Source organism: Prunus dulcis, chromosome 1 (assembly GCF_902201215.1).
Source record: "Prunus dulcis chromosome 1, ALMONDv2, whole genome shotgun sequence".
Taxonomy (NCBI): Eukaryota; Viridiplantae; Streptophyta; class Magnoliopsida; order Rosales; family Rosaceae; genus Prunus; species Prunus dulcis.
The window spans coordinates 17,168,701-17,191,488 of record NC_047650.1 but is presented as its reverse complement, the minus strand read 5'-3'; the positions used below and the strand labels follow the sequence as shown (position 1 = coordinate 17,191,488).

Sequence of the window (22,788 nt, the reverse complement as noted above, 5' to 3'; positions counted from 1 at the left end):
CTAAATCTTAAAATCAAAATAAGGATGATGTATGATGTTTTTAATTTAATGGAAATCAAATTTCTAATTGCTTGGATGAAATTTATGATTTATATGTATTGGTTTGATTTGTTGGATGAAGTTTTTGCTTATTTGTCGATTAGGTGGTTGTGATTTTTTTGTTTTTTGGTTAATTGACATAGGTTTGCTTTGAAATTTTACGAATTGAAATCACTCAAAAACATACCAAAAAAAAATGACAAATTGAAATCATTCAAAGTATATTTTTCCAAGAAAGAAATAAAATTTGGAAGATAAAAAATAGATAAGAAAAATAACCCATTCTTAAATTTTGTTTAGAACATTTACACTATAACCCTATGAGATTCAGATCCTTGGTTCCTCATTGGGAAGTTGACGCATGTAGTAAATTGCAACACTTTATATAATTAAGTAGTTAATAATAAAACTTAAAAATTCAGGTAGGAATCTATTATATGCCTAAAAATTCAGGTGGAAATCTATCATTTGAAATCCAAGGTAAACCTTTCCAGTTCCAAGTCCGTAATGAAATTGAAAGAAAAACAAAATTACTTAATGACATCCTCCATAGTCCTTCCACGTCCAAAATGTTCCAAATTCGTGTGAGTAATCCCTCCACGGTTGCTTTTGCAATTGGTCGAATCCAATTCAACAGAATGCCCAAAACAAGATTCTCTGCCATTCAATCGAAAACAGAGATACCCACCTCAGAGCCAAACCCAGGTCAGACCAAACTGCAGTTTCCTCACATTCTCTCTCTGCTGCCCTCCATTGCTTTCATTGTCTACCTTTTAATACTAGTTTTGGGTTATTCCAATTTCATTTCTTTTTGTTTTAATGTTGGATTCTTTTATTTGTGAAAATTTCAGGTTCTGAAGGTTCCAACGATGGTTCAGCTCCCGAGCTTCGTGTATTTGCAAGGAGAAAGAGATTTAAAAAGACAGAAGAAGTTCAAAAAATACATCTTGAAGTACAACCTCATGCCCCAAAAGTGAGAATTTTTACTTTTTAATAAATCAAGAAATGGGTTTTCTTTAATTGCTCCATATATAATAACGTTATCTGGATACATGGGTTCTTTCATTTTAGAAAGTGTTAATTGTTTGTATCCTTGATTTATTACTTGAAAGTTGATACTAGCAGTTACATGGATTCTGATTTTAGATGGATACATATATGTGCAATGCATACAGTTCTCCCACTCCACAAGTTCATTTCCTCATTTTCTCCTCTCTCTTCTTTTGACACTTGGTTTCAATTTATTTACACCTAATAACCATTTTATTTTGACTGTGATATTCTGCATCCGGAAAAGGCCTCACTTTATAGTAATGAAGTTTAAGCTATAAATTATTACATTTTGTATGAAATGGTATGTGAGTTAATGCACATGTTACTGGCTAATTGGTTTCATCTTGCGTCTAGTTGGACTAAATAAACTTACTTTTAGTCAATATAGAAAATGTGGAGCTAAACTAAAACCATAACCAACTGCTTAAGGTTGAGTAGCATTAATTGGATCAATGATGTATGGCGCAACCTTGAAGCTAATCTTGCGTAGTTTTTAAGCAAGGAGTAGTCATAATTCACATCATCAGTTCCTTCCATGCAGCTCGCTGCCCCACCTGACATTGAAGAATTCGCATATACAAAAGTGAGTGCATCTACAAATTCAAGTAAGTACCTCTTTTGACGACACATGATTAGGTGTATTTAGTTTCCTGGTGAAATGAGCTCTTGCTTATAGATGACAAGATGAAAATAGTTATGAAGTACCTTCCGTTCATACCAGTGGATTCCATTCATTAAGAAATAGTTTATGAATTAAACTCTGTCCTAGCTAAAAAATATTGTTATTTTTTTAGCAGTCCTTGTGCATTTATCATTTCAAATTGATACACTGAATGCGTTGCTTATTGCATGTGTTCTCTTCTTTCTTGAGCATTTCATCTCGTCTTGCCTTCGTTATTACAGGACTAAGTACTTTGACGAATTTTTAGCACTCTATTTTTTTTTTTTTTTTGTTAAGGAAGAACTTTATGTGTCTGTCAGAATTTCTTACTAGTGGGAATCTCTTTGCACCTTTCATGATGAGGTTTCATCTTAAGAAATACATCTGCAAATTTAACCCAGTGGTTCTTTTATTCTTTCAGTTTTAATCTTTTGTATCATGAAAGAAATAAAGAATTAACTGTGAAGTATGCTGTATGATTGGTTGTGAGGGGGCTCTCCCTATAATGACAATAATTACAAAGGTACACAAAGAACCTTTTCTTTGGATAAGTGAAAGAAACTATATAGGTAAAAACTTGGGCCTTGGTACAAATTTACTTCTCCCTCCACCACCCTTTTAAGATAAAAAGAACGTCAATTATGTTTTTGCCATGTTAGATTTTGAGACAATCTCTTTTATTCCTTTTTGCACTAGTAAAAATATGTTTGCCGTTTTTCGGAAGTTTGGCATGCAGTATACATATGTGCAACATCTTTTATTTGGGCCAACACTCTTACTAAATGCTGACTTGTATGTATTGATGAAGCATGAAATCACAACTATATCTCAGGATTAACAAACAGTGACTAGTGGCTCTCTCACCCAAAAAAAAAAAAAAAATTGTCACTAGTTGTTAAAGTTAGGATTGATGACGAATGATTTGAGTGGGACATTTATTACTCTTTTCTTTTTGATAACCTCCTTTGGTCATGCTAAATAGGTTTACCATCAAAATATATTATGTATACTTTCCAAGAATGGCATATGATGAAGAGGATTTTTGAATTTGAATAATTTCACATAAAGCTAACCTAATTGTAGAAGAGAAGGACAATGTCTGCCTCTAGTAGGAGGAAGATGAACTATCAATCAACTGGTTTTCTGATTTAAATATCTTTCTTACATGTCAGTGTAAATAAGCTTAAGTTCATTTCAGTTGACACAGGTAAACCACCTGCTAACTGGGAGAAAGTCCTTGAAGGGATCCGCAAAATGAGGTCTTCTGAAGATGCACCAGTAGACAGTATGGGTTGTGAGAAAGCTGGAAGTGCTCTTCCTCCTAAGGTATAACTCTCCTCACTTCCGTACATAAAAATTTGAATGAAATCAGGTTGGGTAGGGTTATGGAAGATTTCAACTTACTGGATTAAAATCTTTCTTTCTATTTCATGGTGATACATATTGGCTTCAAATAATATTAAAGAAGGTATTGATAAAGTAACCCCTTGATAGCCATGATCCTAACATCTAGCAAAGTCCAGAGCTACCCTTGTCAATTCCTAATCTTGATTGTTTCAAACATTTACTTCATGATAAAATGCCCTCTGATAGATTTCGTATTATCATTGCTTTTTTATTCCATGAAATATTTATGTTATGCTATGAAAAACAATATAAAATCAGGAAAGAAGATTTGCTGTCTTGGTGTCTTCTCTCTTATCAAGCCAAACAAAGGATCATGTTACTCATGGTAGGTTTGTACACTTTTGTCTTTTGATATGCAAGTTCTTTGCAATTTTAAGTTCATTGTCATTGACAAAAAGCCTTGATGAACAAATTTTGTATGTGGACGGGAGGAAAAAAGGTGAAAGGTGTCACATTCTTGCTACAAAGAATAAACAAATAAAAAAATAAAAAAATAATAGATATCTTATTTTACGCCACTGTTTGTTTTCATGCTGACACATGTTCTATCTGACTGCCTGGAAAGCTTTTCCATTTTCACTTTTACATGACATAGTTGACTAATAGCTAGTACTGAATCTATCAAGCATAACTTGGGAATCTAAATGTTATAGAACTTTATAATCTATTGGTCCCAAAAGTGTGCATGTTACTCATCTTCTGCTCAGCAGAGTCTTCTCAGTTGTTGTTGCTCTGCATCTTACTTACAGTTATATTTCTGCCACTATATGGTCTCTTTGGGGTGTAGGAGCAATTCAGCGTCTACTTCAAAATAATCTGCTTGCTGCTGATTCCATTGACAAAGCTGATGAAGCAACCATTAAAAGCTTGATTTACCCGGTATGTTCTTTCAATTCCGTTGAGCAAATGGTGTAGAAAGAAACCTTCGCATTTGGCCAGAATTAGTCCAAAATTGGGGGTGAACCACCATAATTACTACCTTCGCAAAGTCAAATTTTAATTTTTTCAATTTGCTCAACGATTTTATGAAATTTTCACCATGTCATTAAAATTCTTAAATGCAGGTTGGGTTTTATACCAGAAAGGCTACTAACTTAAAGAAAATTGCAAAAATTTGTCTCACAATGTATGATGGAGATATACCTAGCTCGTTGGACGAACTACTCTCACTACCAGGAATAGGTCCTAAGATGGCTCATTTGGTAGGGCTGGTTTGTACTTATTTAAATTAGCTTGCCATCTTCGGTTCTTAAGTTTTCTGATGTGGGGTGCTTAGGTTATGAATGTGGGTTGGAACAATGTCCAAGGAATTTGTGTAGATACTCATGTGCACCGCATTAGCAATCGGCTTGGGTGGGTGTCACGGGAAGGCAGAAAACAGGTACTATGCATCTTTTGTGATAGCATCACACATGTGTACTGAACTTTATTCATTCTCATAAATAAGATCTTCCAAAATTTTGCATATTGTTTTCTATACTGAAATACACTGCATCAATGTATAATTTTTAATCTCTTTTCTAGAAAACTTCAAATCCTGAGGAAACAAGAGAGGCATTGCAATTGTGGCTTCCGAAGGAAGAATGGGACCCCATAAACCCTCTTTTGGTATGCATAGCTCACTTCTCAATACCATGACATGTTTAAACACAAATTTTACAAATTACTTCCCCTTAATACTAGTGTGGGCACACACACATGTTTGTACTCATGATACATACATGTTGACTGCATGTGTGTTGATGTGTGAACGCGTGTTTGCATTTGTTGAACTGGTGGCATCCCTTCCTGTACCACAGCATACCCTCTGCTAGAAATGGGTTAAGAAGGGGTCATTCCTGAGTCTTTGATGTGAAGTTATTACTTCACCATTTTTTACTAGTGCTTTTATGCTGAGCAATAAACCATTTCCAGTTAACTGAATGCTGTCTATCTATAACCTTTTGGTTCTTTGTTCTTCTATTCTATCGTCACAAATATGCACCATTGACGGGTAGTTATATTATACAATAATGCATTTTCTTCTTTATTTTAATATCAACAGGTGGGATTTGGACAGACAGTTTGCACTCCGCTCAGACCTCATTGTGGCGTGTGCAATGTGAGCAAGTTTTGCCCATCTGCATTCAAAGAGGCCTCAAGCCCATCATCCAAGTCAAAGAAGTCTGGTTTGAGCAAGAAGCTTTGACAAATTGAATCTCAGAGGGGAATCAGTTTATGTCTTCTTCTGTCTGCCTTTTGTACATATATCTCAACCCTAAACAATTTCATGGATTCCTGGATTGCCATGGTAAAATTTTGTGTCTTACCACCTCATGTACTTAGGCAAAAGGGGAAAGCAAATTGGGAAAGGGTGTCAATTGGGAGAGTTTTTGTGGCATAGTTTTTGGGGCATTGTATAACAAATTCAGGTGGTCAAGATCTATATAATTCTCATTGAAGTATAATTGGAAGATCATGATAAGTGATTTTGGTAGCAGAAGTAAGATGCCTATATCATTTCCAGTCTTGCTAAAAAGCATTATTTAAACAGATGGAGGGTTTTCAAACAGAAAACAGACACCTGAGCTTTGCCCTACAAATCTATATTCAAGGATCAAATTGAAACCTGCTTCTCAGCACTCAGCAATGGCAAAAGACAATAAGCTAGGAAAAAAAACACACTTGTTGACGTGTGGCATCTATAGGGGAGACGTCATGTAATAACCCAAAACAAAATATCGAAAAAAGTAACAAAATATCTAAAAAGTAGGATTAATATCTTCTAGTAAAAAGACAATTTTGCCCTCGCATTATTTAATAGGGAAAAAGTTGACTTTTTGATCGAGAAAGAATTTGGCAGTTCCGCTTGCGCCATTGCGTAGAGCACGGCGAAACGAGTCTGTAGACATGGAGTAGACCCGAATCGGAGTTGTAACGAAGAAAATATGATCAAAATACCGCGAAGGGCAAAATGGTAATTTGGTCAAAAAGTCAGATTTTTATCTCTTTCTCCCTTCTCTCTCCTCATTTCTCTCTCTTCTCTCTCTCTCTCTCTCTCTCCTCCCGATCGCGCGCCAGCCCGACCTCCGCTCGCTTCCGATGTCGCCCCGGCAGCCACAGTTGGAGCCGATCTCTGCCGTTGGTACCAAACGAATCACCGCTCGACCGCCATCATTTCCTGACCCGTCGCCGCCGTTGCCGTGGCCAGAGCTCGCCGGAATCCGCCATTTTTGCCAATTTTCCAGTTTGAACTTTGAGCTCTTCGTTCTCCCTCAATTCTCCACTAAATCGATCGAGTAAGGTATGGTTTCTCAGCTATTTTTCGTGTTCTAACTGATGGATGTATGGGTTTCGATCGATTTTGGCTCTAGAACGTTCGATTTTCGACTTGAAAATTGGCCGAAACTTCGGCTGCCGTGATCGGCTGTTTCCGGTCACTTTTTGGGGTATGTCCAAGAACAAAAGTGACTCCAAATGGGGTGTTTTATCTAGGATAGGAATTTGGAGTCTTGGTTCCGAGATTTTCCGGCAACCCAAAATCGCTTTGGACACCCAAATCTGCCCGCGCGTGTGGCGGAGCATGGGCGAGGGTGGTGAAGTAATTCTATGTAGCTTTGCGATCCTCGTGTCATCACGAGCGCGTAGGATTTCACGGATCTCGATTCGGAGTCCGTTTGAACCAAAACGGATTTTTCATATCGTGCGATCCTTGGGTGCAGTGTCGTCAAATCGTTGGATCGCACTGAATTTTGGATATGTCGTACTACATGATTCCAGGATCGTGTAGGATTCGACGGATTGCGAATCGGAGTCCCAGATACTCCGAAATAGCGAACCCTGGGGCTAGGGTTTGGATTTTAAGCGATAACGCGATTTTGGCCAATCCGACCGTCCGTTTCGGACCAAACTCGCGGAACATGGTTCCTTCTCTATGAGGAACCTTCAGATAAGCCCAGATTGACCATCGGAGACCGTGGACCCCACGGGTCCCGGATCGGCCGGTCTGGTGGTTGATCGCTTGGTAAAGCTTCAGGTCTTCCACGACCGTTTTAACTATCTGAAAAGTTAAAGTGGGCATAGGAATAACTTGGAATAAGTATACGCATTTCTAGGAGCCGGGGGCAGGGTGTTTAATTTAAATTCTTTTATTGAGCAATTTATTAATTTAATCTTTATGGGTAATCAGGCACCAGAGGCCCGGCAGGATCCACCACCGGGCTGTTCCTAGTTTCCGCGTCACCAAGCAAGGTAGAGTTTGTGGAAAAATCCTTGAAACCCTATAATCTTTAGAAAATGCTCTGATATCTAGTTTTAGCAGAAAACTGGAGCTAGTGAATACTTGGTTATTCTATTCTGGCAGTTGGTGTGGATATATTTGATTGTTTGACAGATATAAAAATTTGGGTTTGGTCAAAATACAGAGGAGACTCTGCCGAATTTTCGGCAGCGGTCCAACGAAAGTTTTCCTAGTAACTGTAGCAGGAGGGGGTAAAATGGTCATTTGTGCCCGACAGTTGCCAGATGTCGGACACGCACAGGGCTTGGTTCGAATTCCAAAGTGGAATTAGGATCGGGTCCTGTCACGTCAAATATAAAATTTGAAGGTTTACGTGGCAATTTAATAATATGCTTAACTCGTACTGGAAAAAAGTATTATTTTAATAATTAAAACTTTTTAAAAAAAAAGTATAATAAAAAATAATTAATACTAATGTCTAGTTCTTCAAACCTAAATGGGGACGACATATGAAATATTATTTTAAAAAATCATTGAAGGCACACTTTTCTGACGGCAAAGTTGACATCAAACCTAGAGATGTGAAATGATATGGATTTATAACTGTTTCAGTTGGAGCAATTTTTCCTGTTAGAGCAACTCCACCCGTTTGCCCTTAGCCATGGCAAGGGTGGAGCTAGGGCGAGCACTATTCACGTGAATAGTGCTTGCCCTTGCAAATAGTAAATTGTGTCTCCACCCGTTGCCCTTAGCCATGGCAATTACTATTCATTTTTTTGTTTTTTTCACAAATGTTTTAATAAAAATAATTAATTTAGATAATATTTTCGGATAATATTTTTGGGTTCATACATATCAATATTTATTATAAAATTCATATCTCAATCGGAAATTTTTTTGGTATTTATAGAAAAAAAAAGAGTATTTTTTTGGTATTTTTTTTTAAAAAAATTCAATTTTTTTCATTTTTTTATTGCACAAAAATTGGCTGCCGTTGAATTGGAGAAAAAAAATCTGATCGGAGAGCTCAGAGTGCGACACGTGGACTTTTAGTGTACTGTAGCGGGTACTGTAGCTAGCTGACGTCAGCGTGACGTCAGCAACCTCGTTTTGGACCTGGGGCTAGTTTGGCCTTCGGGCTGGCCCGAGTTGGTGGGTCCCACACCAAACCCAGGCCTGGGCGCAACGCTGGAGCCACTTTTTCTTCTTGGCCTGCCCTCGCCTCGGGCTGGGCTTCACCGCTGGAGTGGCTCTTAAATGAGTCCAAAGGCTTCACAGGAATTTATTTTCAACTTCTGTCATTTGCCATTAGAATTTAGATCGATATTGTAAACTTCATAAGAAAGCGCTCAATTATTCCCTCTTAGAAAAATTTGACGACATTATTTATCCCTCATTTTTCTCTTATTGATCCTCAATTATGCTCATGAATTATTGCTCCAGTAACATTGGCTTGGATTGCGGGAAAATAGCAGGTCTTAGTTTGGAGTCTATGTAAAAAGAAAAGAAAAAAAGTCTACTTTTGGCTTCCGTAGCGATTCCTATCATGGTAGCTATTAGAATATCAATATTCACAATGACATAGACACCTTATCGATTCCTATCATGGTAGCTATTGGAATGTATCAATATTCACAATGATATAGACACCTTATCGATACAAATAAGCTCCCATTGGGATAAATATGCATAATGTACATTATCACAATCATTCCCCAATTTAAAATTAGATTTTGGTGTCAAAAGAAGATCAGATTGCAACACAAGGTTTTTCTACTATTACAACATATAAATCCATGAAAACACATGAGATTGCACTCAACTTCGACTAGAATCTTTAATTAATGGATGGATGTGCTGCAAAAGTCGCGTTATTCCGTTACAATTCTATTAATTAGCATCTTGGCAAAGCATGCTCTTACGCCACTTCCAATAGTTGACTCTTATTGGATCGACCGTTTCCAAGAGAGAGCAGATAGTTTTGGCCAACTCAGATTCTGCTTGTTCCAAGTCTGAATTTCTTAGGGCATCCACAGCATCTCTGAACTCTTGGCTTGCTTGGAAACCATGGCATATGAGATCCAAAAGTGTGCTTAAAGCAAAGATACAGTCGGTTTTGGCAATTAAAATCTTCAAGCATACTGAAGATATTTGAGTATTCTTCATCCAAGACTGATTGTCATTTTTGTAAAGCCCCCGAAGGTATCTCCATGAACTTTCATTCTCAGGGTGGGCTACAATGGCCTTCAGAGTATAAGACACTTCAGATTCTCTCATAGCTTTTAGGCCTCCCAGGAATGGAGATCTTGTAATGACAAAATTTCTCTGTTATAGACAAGCATATCCGGGTCAAAGAAGAAACATGCACAAATACACACAAAGCAAAGTGAACATACAGATAATTACTGTTCAAACCTCAAAAGCACTTGAACAAGAGCAGAAGGCCATAATGCAGTATTTATAAGACTTAGAAGGGGCATTTCGTCGGTTACATGAAGGCATTTCTTTACTGTTTTCGAGTAGCAAATTCCAGTGGGAAGATGCATAGCAATGCTGTTTCTAGTTAGACTAATGACTATATTGGCCACAAGCTCTTTTTTTTTTTTTTTTTTTTTAAGAAAATCTGAAAAGATTAGAAGGTTCTAGATTACACCCTTCGATGCCTGCAGTATCTCCTAATGAAGAACGTAACAATGCAATGGATCAATCATCAAATATTGAAGGGGGAGACTGCTGATCATCTTTTTGTTCATTGTCCAATACCATTACAGTTGTGGTATGCTTTATTTCGGGAAGCAAGGTTAAGTTGGGAGATCCCTGCAGACTGTTACTCTTTACTGAGCGAGAACACTGAAGCTTTTGGCAAAGGGAAAAAGTCTAGACTGTAGTGGGGGTGTTGTAGGTTCGCTCTTTGCAGGTAATTTGGTCAGGGAGAAACAAAAGGAATTTTGATGGTTATAGGGGTGTGGACATTGAGGAGCTCTGGGAAAGAGTGACGGCTCTTTCTTCTCTTTGGTCATCAATTTCATCAGAATTTAGGGATGTTCCTTTACCATCCATTCTACTTGACCAGCAGCCTGCTGTTGACTGATTAGTTTGTTGGGTTTTTTAACACTTCTCTGTTTCTTCTTTAAAAAAAAATATAGATCTAACATGCATATATGTGCAGTTATCATAACGCTCCACATTCTAGCAAGGCTATAACTTGATTTTCTGTGTTTACATGGTTAGAGGCTTAGAACCAAATGGCAGGTAAAGAATATCTATAATCTGTGCATACCTGATTCCAAGCAGAATTGTTAAAGACGTCTTCTTCAAGGAGCTCATGACAATAGTCAAGTTCATCCTCCCACCCTCCAAGCTCCTGAAGAACCCACTGTATAACAAACAAACAAAATGAAAATAAAATCCTGTTTGTAAAACCCAAATGCCAAGTATACACTAAGAGCAATGGTGCTCAAAGTGCTCATCCGTTAACAAGAATCAGGTCTAAAAACAAATACAAGGAAGATCCTGATGTCTTGCATTCAGCACAATGGGGTCAAAGGAAGAAACATACCTGCCTATGAGACCAAGCATGATAATGTTTAGCATCATGGGAAAGTATCTTCTTGGTGAACTCAAGTTCCTGGCTTGTAGCATTAGTTCCCAACAGCTCAGCAACCCACCGTCTATGATGCCTACAAGTATCTTTCATAAATTAATGGAGTACTAGTAAACTCATAGATGTTTTAAGGAAATATTTGATGACTACATAACTTAATAGAAGCTGTAAAGAAAGAAAATAAAAATACTGACATCAGAAACTACTAAATACTGAGGTATGAAACATGACAATAATCGTTGTCCATATTCCTTGAGAATTTCATAATCAGCAGCTACAAGCAACTGCAATAGTAAGTTCAAATTGCTTAAAGTTACAACCTAAACTGTCCAACATCAATGTAACCAAGGCTCTTTGCCAGAAATCTCTGGCCTGTTGGAGGGCTCATGCATATGCCAAATAGACTTTATTAAAGATCAATATCATACCCATGTAAACTTGAAACAGAAGTATAGTTGAAAACTCGAACGCCATATGCACACAGACACACATATTGGAGATAGAACAAATATCCAGCTGAAATTCAATGGCAACAAAGTATAGAAAGACTTGTAGCTCACCATAACTGATAATTTTTTGAGTTAGCCCTTGCAATATCTTCAGTGAAATCAAGTTCATTCTGTAAATCAGCACTAAGCGCCTTCAGTATTAAACGCCTGAAATGCCAAACCTGCACAGAAGAAAAAGACAATTTGAACACTGCACTACGAATTTTGTCCGTATTTCGAGACTACCCAACATCCCCTTATGCCAAACTACTTAATAGAGTTATCTTTTTCAGTTTCCAGATTTTCTCATCAACCAAAGAAACAAAAATGAAAAAACCCACTAAAACTATGGGATTTTGAATTATGATCAACTCCTAATGAATGACAAGATAATAAACCTCAATAAGTACCTTCCTTTCACACTTTCCTAGTATTTATCAGCAACCAAACAAAGCATAAAAGGAAAAAGAAAAAGAAAACCTCCAACGATTTAAAGTAGAAAAGAAAAATCCTCAGTAAAAGTTTTTGGGTACTTCAAGATAGACTTTCAAGTAGAGAAACTAACACTATTAATGTCAGCATACACAAAATCTCACTTTCCCAGATTTTCTGAGCAACCAAACAGAGTAACCCTTCCCTGCCCCACCCAAACAAATCTCAAAAAACTGGAAAGCGGAAAAAGATGCAGAGATTGGGATTCAAAGACGAAGCTCACAGTGTAGTTTCCTGAGTTCAATTTGATGGCTTCCGTGGTGAGCTGAAGGGCACGAGGGGATCGCTCATCGGCTCTGTAGAGGGCTCGGAAGTAGTTCATGGTCTCTGTGAACTCTTCCTTGTAGGCTATGGGGACGACCGGGTTCGGGCCGTCGTCTTGCTCAACCGGAACGACGTCCGACCACTCCGGTCTATTATTCAACGGGACCCACTCTTGTTCTTCGTCCGAGTCCATCTCTCCCGTAGCTTCTTCCTTTCCTTTGAGTCGATGAAGAGAGAGAGAGAGAGAGAGAGAGAGAGAGAGAGACGGGGGGAGAGAGATGTATCGTTGAGCCTTCCTTTCTGGACTAGTAAAAGAGTTAAAAACCCGGATGAGAGTTGGAAAACGGGTCGGGCACGGGGAGATACCTAATTTGATATAGGTCCAAAAATGTGCATCCCCAAATTGGTTGCAGTCATTTCCAATGCCAAATCGCTTTAATACTCTTTCAATATAAGTTGATTGATGAACCAAAATCTCATTAGCACTGTGCTCAATCTGTAAGTTCAAGCAATATTTTGTCTTTCCAAGGTTTTTTATTTCAAACTTACGTTTGAAATAATCAGCAGTCTTTTGGAGCTCTTCAGGAGTTCCAATTAGATTCATGTCGTCGACATATTCTGTCATTATTGCAAATTCAGACTCTGATTTTTTAATGAACACACATGGGCAAATAGGATCATTTGTGTATCCTTCCTTCAGTAAATACTTACTGAGACGATTGTACCACATTCGCCCAGATTGTTTTAGTTCATATAATGATCTTCTCAATTTAATTGAGAACATGCCCCGTGGTTTATTCTTAGCTGCTTCAGGCAGCTTAAGTCATTCTGGGACTTTCATGTATATATATATATATATATATATGTATCCAATTCTCTATACAGATATGCGGTAATGATATCCATAAGTCTCATTTCAAGTTTTTCTGAAACCACCAAACTCATTAAGTAACGGAACATAATTGCATCCATTACGGGAGAATATGTTTCCGTATAATCAATTCTAGGCCTTTATGAAAAACCTTGTACAACAAGTCGTGCTTTATACCTTGCGATCTCATTTTTCTCATTGCGCTTTCTTGTAAATACCCACTTGTAACCTACAGGGTTCACATTGGGTGGAGTTGGAACAATAGGTCCAAAGACATTCCTTTTTTTCCAAAGAATTCAATTCTGCTTAGATTGCATCTTTCCATTTAGGCCAATCTTGTCTCTGTGTGCATTCATCAATGGATCAAGGCTCAATATCATCATCTTTTATGATCTCAGTAGCCACTGAGAATGCAAATATATCATCGATGATCATCTCATTTCTATTCCACAATTTATCAGTGGACGTATAATTTAAGAAGATTTCTTGACTTTCAGGTACAGTTGCCACTCTAGGGGCACTTGTCTCACCAAGGACATTTTCCTTTTCAGGAAGTACCTGTCCCTTTTGGGGGGCATTTGAATTATGAATTGTGGGCTCTCCATTTATTTCATTTGGATTCATTTTTGCCATCAACTTTCTTTTTCGGGGAACTGAATCCTTTGAGCCTAGTGGTCTGCCACGCTTCAAGCATGAAATAGATGAACCATTTGCTGGCACATTGCTTTGTCTATTATGGACATCAATCCTTGCAGGTGCATTTGCAGCGGGGATATGTGATTTCATCACCTTTGTTGCATCATTAAATGCATATGGCATCTGGTTTGCAATACTTTGGAGGTGAATGATCCTTCTCACTTCATTTTCGCATTAGGCGGTACGAGGATCGAGATGAGACAAAGTGGGTACGTCCCACGATAATTCACGTCGTTCTTCAGGATGAGTTTGCCTTGTTGTTCTTTATGAACATATTTTTCTCCCCCTAATGGTGGGAAGATTGTCTCATCAAAATGACAATCTCCAAATCGGGCGGTAAAGATATCACGCATCAGGGGCTCTAGATATCTGATGATAGATGGCGAATTAAAACCAACATAAATTCCCAATCTGCGTTAAGGGCCCATCTTAGTACGTTGTGGTGGTGCAATGGGCACATATACCGCACACCCAAACTCATAAATGGGAAATGTTTGGTTGATTACTATACACGAGTTGTATTGGAGAATATTGATTGTTGGCTACGGGCCTCAACTGCACCAGTTATGTTGCATGTAAAATGGCATATCCCCAAGCAGAAACTGGCAACTTTGTTTTCATTAGCAAAGTGCGTGCTATCAATTGAAGATGCTTAATTAAAGCTTCTGCCAAGCCATTTTGAGTATGAACATGGGGAACATGATATTCAATGTCAATGCTTAGTGACATACAGTAATCATCAAAAGTCTGAGATGTAAATTCACCAGCATTATCAAGTCTGATTGACTTAATGGGATAATCTGGGAATTGGGCTCGTAATTTAATTATTTGAGCCAAGAGCCTAGCAAATGCCATATTTTAAGTGGACAAAAGGTAAACATGCGACCATCGGGTAAATGCATCCACTAAGACCATAAAGTACGGAAATGGTCCACAAGGACGATGAATAGGCCCATAAATGTCCCCTTGAATTCTTTGCAAAAATGATGGGGACTCAACATCAACCTTTGGTTGTGATGGTCTAATCACCAACTTCCCTTGTGAACAAGCTTGGGAAAAGCTGTCACTTGATACCATAATGTGTTTTGTCAATAAGGGATGTCTTTTAGAGTTGGTGATGATCCTACGCATCATGGTGGATCCAGGATGACCCAACCGGTCATGCCAAAGCTTAAAAGCATTTGAGTCAATGGACTCTTGGTCCATGACACTATGTGCCTCAATTGTTTGTATGGCTGTATAGTACAACCCTGGTGAGAGCGCACAAAGCTTCTCCAGTATACGCTTTTGGGCATCACTAGAGGTAATGCAAAGATATTCCATGTTTTTCTCATTCTTTGTTTCAACATGGTAGCCATTCAAACGTATATATTTGAAACTCAACAGATTTCTTCTGGAGTTAGATGAATACAAAGCATCTTGAATGGACAGTATTGTTCCATTTGGTAACTAATTTGGGCTATTCCTGAGCCTTCAATAAGATCTGCAGGACCTGATATGGTTGTTACCTTTGCTTTTGTAAGCATTAATTTTGAGAAATACTTTCAATCTCCAAGGATTGTATGAGTAGTCGCGCTGTCTGCGAAACAAATATCTTTTCCATAGCCTTTGTTTTGAGGGCATCCATAATTTACATCCATGCCTTCAAATAAACAAAATAAGCTGAATCAATAAATAAGAAAACATTGCCACTTTTATTGGATTGAAACGAAAACTAAAAACAAAACTTCGGGTAATACAAATGGTACATTAAGAAATCTAATCTAATTTGGACCCATAAGCTTTATTCCCTCTTTCGGTAACAAAATCAGAAACATCCAAATGCGTCTTGTCTAACTGACGCGATAATTCTGATGAGCCATCTGTGGCTGGCGAATTTGGTTGAGCATGATCAATGTAATTTGTCTCCACTTTCTTGTTCTTAAGTGAAGCTTGATAAAGATCCTCCAAATGCTTCGGCGTACGACATGTACTCACCCAATGTCCCTTTGCACCACATCTGTGACAAGTGCTTTCAACATTTCTAGGCGCATGGCTTGTTTGTGTCTTCCCCTTATTACGGGATGCATTTTTGCCATTCGTAGATGGATTGCCCCTTGGACCCAAACCATATGAGTAAACACCACGATCTCTCCTGCTCCCTTGCCAGCGGCCACGCTTGCCTCCTCACCCACGTTTGTGGACACTGCTAAAAGATGAAGTGGCATTCACTTCCCGAGATGCAGCATTTACTTCAGGAAGTGGTGTTGAGCCCGTTGGGCGAGATTGATGGTTCTTCAATAAGAGCTCATTATACTGCTCAGCTAGAAAGAGGCAAGATACAAGTTCCGAGTACTTCTTGAAACCACTATGACTGTATTGTTGCTACAGGAGGACATTTGAAGCATGAAAAAGTTTTTTTTTCGAGCATATCCTCCTCAGATATACTTTCACCACATAGCCTCATCAAGGAGGTAATTCTGTGCATATCGGAGTTGTACTCGGCCACTGTCTTGAAATCTTGAAATCTCAAGTCTCAAGTGAGTCCATTCGTATCTAGCTCTTGGGAGGGTCACCAAATTCTGGTGATCGTATCTTTCACCTAGAGCTTTCCATAGAACCAACGGTTCATCAACCACCACATATTCGCTTTCTAGTGCCTCATGGATGTGGCGATGAAGAAAAATCACGGCTTTTGCATTTTCTTCGGGTGAAGCATCGCTCTCATCTACAATTATTTTTTTAAGGTCATTGGCACGTAGATGGAGTTTGGCATCCAGGACCCATGATAAATAGTTGTCTCCAGAAATGTCCAAGGCAGCAAACTCCAGTTTTGCTAACTTTGCCATCTACAAAAACAAAAACAAAAAAAACAAAAAAAAAAGGAGATGCTTTAGAATTTGCAATAATCTTCTGGCTTAATATATTTTTAAACTTCATGCCAAAAATATCTTGCATATTTTACCCGAAACTTTAGGCTTGGGATCCGGGACATAAGCCATTTATTAATAGGAACTTCATGCCCTATAATTGTTTGAGAAACTTTAGGCCCTCATTATTCATGTATATTAATTAATGATAAAAATAAAGTGCTAAAAATTTCCCGCACAATACTTTAAATGAAAGTAAATGTGCAGTAAAGTAAATTCATAAAGTAAATTGCTTGTTGTATGGACGTTAATTCCGCACCATACTTTAAATAAAAGTAAATGTGCGATAAAGTAAATTCATAAAGTAAATTGCTTGTTGTATGGACATTAATTCCGCACCATACTTTAAATAAAAGTAAATGTGCGGTAAAGTAAATTCGTAAAGCAAATTGCTTGTTGTATGGATGTTAACTATGCATCATACTTTAAATAAAAGTAAATGTGCGGTAAAGTAAATTCATAAATTATGAGGGTTAATTCCACATCATACTTTAAGTAAAAGTAAATGTGCGATAAAGTAAACATACTGGTATAGGCACTAATTCTACTCCATACTTTTAAATGAAAAGTAAATATAGTTGCGTAAACGATAAACCTGCGCCACACTTTTAAATAAATATTGCCGTATGGGTAATAAACCTACTCCATACCTTAAATAAAATAAATGTGGGGATAAAACTGTAACAACCTGGTCCTTAAAATAATATTTAATTATTAATTTATTAGGGAGACAAAATTTTGCCCCTATAATAAATTAGTAAGGAAAAGTTGACTTTTTGACCGGGAGGAAATTTGGGATTTTTGCTTGCACCGTTACGTGGAGCGCGATGAAATGAGTTCGTAGACACGTAGTGGACTCAAATCTGAGTCGTATTGTAGGAAATACGATGAGGGGTAACATCGTAAATTGCCAGAAAAATCATATTTTAAAATATGATTCTCTTCTCTCTCTCTCTCTCTCTCTCTCTCTCTCCTCCTGATCGCCAAACCCCCTTCAAAAAGCCACCAGCCGATCACTACCTCACCACCCAGCCGCCACCACACCGCAACTTAGCCCACCGGACCAGACCGGATAGCACCGCCACCTCTTCCCCTTCCTTTTCCGGCCAGCTTCCGCCCTCTCATCCGTCGAATCTAGCCGGAACGAGCCGAAAACCATCGCATTTTCAACAGGTTTATTGTCGGCGATTTCTCTCTCCTTCGGCCACCAAATCAGTCGATTTAGGTATGAATTTTTGACTATTTTTCATGTTCTAGCTGATGGTTGGGTAGGATTTGAGAAATTTCTAGGTTTGGCATGTTAATTTTCGAGTTAGGGTTCGGCCGGTTTTGGGATAGTAATTCTGACCAATTTTTAGGGTAGGTCCAAGAACAAAAGTGATTCCAAATAGGGTGTTTTACCTAGGATAGGAGTTTGGGCCTACGGTTTGGAGTTTTTTCGGCCGCCAGGAATTTATCAAGCTCGTGGGCAATGTGGTGGGGACCACATTCAGTCCTAGAACAATCCTTTGGTCATCACGAGCGCGTAGGTACTTGCGGGTTTCAATTCGAATAACGTTTGAACCCCGAACGGATCTTGCCTATTGTGCGATTTCTGGGTTCGATACGTTGGAGCTCTTGGATCGAAGTCATTCTCAGATATGTTGATCTAGATAATTTCAAGATCATATAGGAGTCGACATATCGTAAATCAAAGTCCCGGATACTCCCAAAAAGCCAACCCTAGGGTTAGGTTTACAATAATTATCCAATAGTACGATCGTGGTCATTACAACCGTCCGATCGAGATCAAACTCTCGGGACTTGTGTCCTAGGTATATTAAAACCTCTAGGAGCTTTCGGATCAGAATTGTGAGTTGTGGGCCCACGGGGTCCCGGGTTGACTTTTTGGGACTTTAGCTCTTTTGGAGTCCCGAGGTACTTCTCAACCATCTTAAATGTAAGGAAAGCTTTTGTGGGCATAGGAAATGTTTCTAAGTTAGTGCACGCACTTCTAGGAGCTAGGGGGTCAATGTTTTATTTAAATGATTATACCGAGCAGTTTTATTAATTAGATATTCATGATGTTTTAATCAGGCACACGGACACGGACCGACCCGCAGGAAGGACCTTCAAGAGGTCCAACTAGCTCGGATCAAGGGTGAGTGGACCTTTGCTTTTTAAATAATTGTATACAATTTATATTCATAATTTGATCTGTAGAAGTATGCATTTGATCGAGGGCTTTCTGGCATGTATTGCTAAGGTTAAGTATTTTATTTACTTGCTGCCGAGATGAGAGTACCTGAGTATAGTAAAGGTAAGAACTTTAGAAATCGGTTAGGATGGGGGCAGAGTTTTAAGATGAGAGGAGATAGTTTTATTTATGTTTAAGTAGAGTCTTTAGTTAAATCAACATGCTTGACTTTGGTCCCACGAGACTTAGGGATATTCGAACTGTGGGAGCGAGAAATGCAGCTCAGGTGGGCTTAGTGTCCCTTAATGCAGCTCAGGTGGGCTTAGTGTCCCTTAAGTCTCGCGAGAAAGGCGGATCAGGCTAACCTGAGTCCTGCGAAGGGGTGTCACCACAGTGACACGAGGAATAAATAGTAATTAAGGGTTTTGGCAAGAATAAATAAGTATACCTATATGATAGGTTGAGTTTTACTTCAATATCTTACAGCAGGAATATTGTTTGCTGTTATATGTATAAATATGAATGCATGAGTTCAGTATGAGGATATTGATTCAGTTTTTATAACTGTTTTACAAGTGGGGTTAGTACGTTCATTTGCTATTTTCTGAACTTTGTTTTTGGTCCACTCACGTTTTCAATGTTTTGCTCTCCTAGGCAGTAGGCATGCACAGTGATCCACCACAGGGCCATTTCCTACTTTCCGAGCTTCCCCCATTTTGATGTAGGGCTTTCATGAAATTGAGCAGACTTCTTTTGTAAATTCTTAGTGTTGCTTTGATAACTTGCCCTAGAACTTAGATTTTACTATTGGAATGTATCTATACGCATGCTGGAAGTTGGATTGTATTATATATATATGCTTATTTTGACAGGTGTAAATTTGTGGATTGATCAAATTACAGGAGAGACTCTACCAAATTTTCAGTAGAAGTCAAGCTTGTTATTAAACTGAAATTTTGTTAGAAGGGCATTTAGGTCATTTGTGCTCGGCACCGGCCAGGTGTCAGACACGCACAGGGTTCAACTCGGATTTCAAAGTGGAATTTGGGTCGGTCTTGTCAAAAACCACCACCATATGAAGTATATAACATATTATATATTGTGGGCAATATAACTGTGCCACTGTTTAAAATATAATAGATGGGTTTTAAGATCACACCATCATTTTATTATGATAATTTGTGTTACAACGCGATGGGTAATAAAAATTACACCACCATAAAATAACAGGATGGGGTATAAAACAGCACCATTCCAAATTACATTACAAAAAAGTAAATTAAACAAGCATGGATGAAACAACATAAAAATTGTGAGAACACAAAAAAGAAAGTTTGCATGTCGTCGTAGTAGTAAAGTGAGAAGAGATATATGACAGAGAGGAGACAGAGAAATAATCACATAGTGTTGAGCTGGGAAAGATTTAGAAATAAAAAGGAGAGACTATCGTGTTGATAACGTGATATAAAAATAAAATAAGCAGAGTATAGGAAGTACCACTGAATATTGGGAGTTGAATTATATTTGCTCTTTATGGTGTTTACACTGACAGAGAGAATTGCCCTCCTCTGATCTCCGGAATCAACCCTCCTTCGTCGGAACTAGCCATCACAAATGACGCACCGTACGGATTCACAGCACTTTGTCGTCACCGGAAAATGAGTCTACCTTCGAAGTCGAGCCTAGATGAGCCCTGCCCAGGCTTCTTGCTACGGCCAAGCTAAGGCTTTCAGCGAAGAACCGGGTGGCACTTTGATCGGTGAGTCTAGTGTGGTCCCTGGTTTAGTCTGGTTTTCGATGATGGGGGCTTTACTTTAGAGTAGACTCGACGTGAGGAAGAAGAGAGAGAGCTCTTTGGACGATGCTAAGATTTACTGCATTGCTTTCATAGCGAGGAAGAAAAGACAGATAGCTTTCGGCTTGACGTTATAGAGAGAGAGAGGGAGAGAGAGATCAGATTTTGGGCTTTTAAATAAAAAGGGGTAAAATTGTATTTTAATTCTTTATATATATATATATATATTTTTGATGACCTTTCCTATTGAAAGGGGCGATAACATATTAAACTCACACACACAACACGGATGCTAGGACTTGAACCCAGGACCTTGCCTGATGGAGTAATTACTCCAAACCACTACACTAGTGGGGCATTTGCTAATTCTTTATAATTTAGACAGGCACAATGAATCTGGGCTTCCTTTGTGGCCAAATCTAAAACAAAATTTGATTCCTATGTATCAAAACCCAAACAGAAATACTATATGTCTCAAATCCTAATTTGTAAAGATTTTTGTATCGAATACCTAATTTTTCTTTAAATTTAATTCCCCATTCATTTTGCAAGAATTTCCATTTGACGTCCCTTATAATAATTTTCTAGCATTTGAGGCATCCCAGTTGTATGTTGTGACATTATCCTTTCTTCCATTTGCTCATCTCTTTGTCAAATTTTAGCTTGCTCAATGGTAATCTTTTCTTGCTCTTGAATAATAATCCATTCTTGAAATTCCATTCTCTTGCTCTCCATTTCTTTTTTCTCTTCTATGTATTTTTCTAAGAGCAATAAAGTAGGCGTAGTCATATTGTCATAAATTTGGTCTTTTCCCTTTTTCTTTTTTCAATCGTTCCTTTTCAGCCATTTTACCTAAAGGCCTCTCCAAATCGACAAAGGTTTTGAAGTCAAATTGTCTTCTTCTACTAATATTGGAGTGGATGGAGAAGTTGTTGCAGCACTTTCTTTCTCTTGGAATAATCTACCAACCATTTAGGATGGTGCTTCAATTCATGTCAACAATGCAGAAATGTGAATGATTGATCAACTATTTTCTCATACATTTTCTTGGCTTGTAAGATCTGCAAAAGTATATAAAATAAAAAAAACTAACTGAATTATAAAATGAAACAATAAATAAATAATTAAATAAAATATATATATCTTGTTCATTGAGACCACTCTGCTGTCTTTGTTCAATTTGAGCATACCATCCACAAAACTTATTCACAGCAAGTTGAATTGTTGACCGATGGTGCATTAAAGAATTGGCAGTCCGGTCACCTAAAAAGCTTTTGCATTCATGGATGTATTCCCAAATTCTCTTCCAATATGTTCCACTTTTTTGCTCATTTTCTTGTACCGCATCCAAGCTGACGTTGAGCTTAGGGTTGACAATGGGTCGTATCGTGCCAAGATTATATACGTGTTAGGAATGCTCAACCCAAACCCAACCCGTTTAATAAATGTGTCATGTACGGGTTGACCCATTAAGTTCTCGTGCGGGTTTTGGGTCGTGTCGGGTTGACCTACTAAGTAGTAACAACTAAAAGACATTAAAAATAATTAGAAAAATGAAGAATAAAAACATAAACGAGTTAGTGGGTTGGCGAGTTACACATATATTTTAGCGGGTTGGCGGGTTACATATGTATTTTAGCGGGTTAATAGGTATTTTAGCTGGTTGGTGGGTTGACCCGCCATGACCTGTTTTGTTAAACGAGTTAAATAGGTATTTTAGCATGTTGGCAGGTTGACTCGAAACCCACCCGTTTATTAAACGGGTCATGGCGGGTTGACCCAAAAATGACCCGAATTTTAATCGTGCGGGTTGAACTCGCTAAATTCTCGTGCGGGTTTCGAGTCGTGTAATGGGTCTTGCCCGAAATTGCCACTCCTAGTTGAGCCAAGCTGATACAAGAAGATTGTCTTCTTTCGTAGTGAAGTTGCGAGATCGTTGCTTTTTGTTGTTGTTGTTGGTTAATTGAGTTTGCAACTCTTTGTTTATAGATTGATTGGGCATGTCATCCGTTGAATATTGATTATCATTAAATAAAATGCAGGAAAAAAATGATAAAATTAAAGACATCATTAAATAAATGTTTAAAATAATAATAAAATATAGTAACATTTAA

The 22,788-nt window shown here is 38.1% G+C and overlaps 2 protein-coding genes across 3 annotated transcripts; one reads left to right on the top strand and one right to left on the bottom strand.

Moving 5' to 3' along the window:
• Positions 1-475: 475 nt before the first annotated feature.
• LOC117616800 (endonuclease III homolog 1, chloroplastic-like) lies at positions 476-5,639 on the top strand. 2 transcript variants are annotated; one of them, XM_034346222.1, is made up of 10 exons: positions 476-744; positions 891-1,012; positions 1,634-1,697; positions 2,961-3,079; positions 3,419-3,485; positions 3,948-4,039; positions 4,225-4,362; positions 4,437-4,541; positions 4,685-4,768; positions 5,205-5,639. In XM_034346222.1, exons 1-10 carry the CDS (start codon positions 477-479, stop codon positions 5,346-5,348), a joined length of 1,203 nt encoding a protein of 400 aa, XP_034202113.1. In that variant the 5' UTR covers position 476; the 3' UTR covers positions 5,349-5,639. The 2 variants fall into 2 exon arrangements, with proteins under 2 accessions (XP_034202113.1, XP_034202112.1); XM_034346221.1 differs by having other exon boundaries at positions 2,952-3,079.
• A 3,396-nt stretch (positions 5,640-9,035) lies between these two features.
• On the bottom strand, positions 9,036-12,506 carry LOC117615559 (protein farnesyltransferase/geranylgeranyltransferase type-1 subunit alpha). The gene is made up of 5 exons (XM_034344660.1): positions 12,187-12,506; positions 11,544-11,653; positions 10,939-11,059; positions 10,660-10,755; positions 9,036-9,704 (listed from the first exon to the last, which is right to left on the bottom strand). The coding sequence occupies exons 1-5, from the start codon at positions 12,418-12,420 to the stop codon at positions 9,270-9,272; spliced, it is 996 nt and encodes a 331-aa protein (XP_034200551.1). The 5' UTR covers positions 12,421-12,506; the 3' UTR covers positions 9,036-9,269.
• Between the last annotated feature and the right edge of the window lie 10,282 nt (positions 12,507-22,788).

What these genes read in the sequence shown, in the direction of transcription:
- LOC117616800 (XM_034346221.1), top strand. Translation starts at nt 477, where the DNA reads ATGCCTAAAAATTCAGGTGGAAATCTATCATTTGAAATCCAAGGTAAA. An exon ending in GAGTGCATCTACAAATTCAA is followed by an intron (nt 1,698 to 2,951) that starts GTAAGTACCTCT and finishes AGTTCATTTCAG; the next exon opens with TTGACACAGGTAAACCACCT. An exon ending in CACGGGAAGGCAGAAAACAG is followed by an intron (nt 4,542 to 4,684) that starts GTACTATGCATC and finishes TCTCTTTTCTAG; the next exon opens with AAAACTTCAAATCCTGAGGA.
- LOC117615559 (XM_034344660.1), bottom strand. Translation starts at nt 12,420, where the DNA reads ATGGACTCGGACGAAGAACAAGAGTGGGTCCCGTTGAATAATAGACCG. An exon ending in TGAACTCAGGAAACTACACT is followed by an intron (nt 11,654 to 12,186) that starts GTGAGCTTCGTC and finishes TCTTCTGTGCAG; the next exon opens with GTTTGGCATTTCAGGCGTTT. An exon ending in ATGCTTGGTCTCATAGGCAG is followed by an intron (nt 10,756 to 10,938) that starts GTATGTTTCTTC and finishes TTTGTTATACAG; the next exon opens with TGGGTTCTTCAGGAGCTTGG.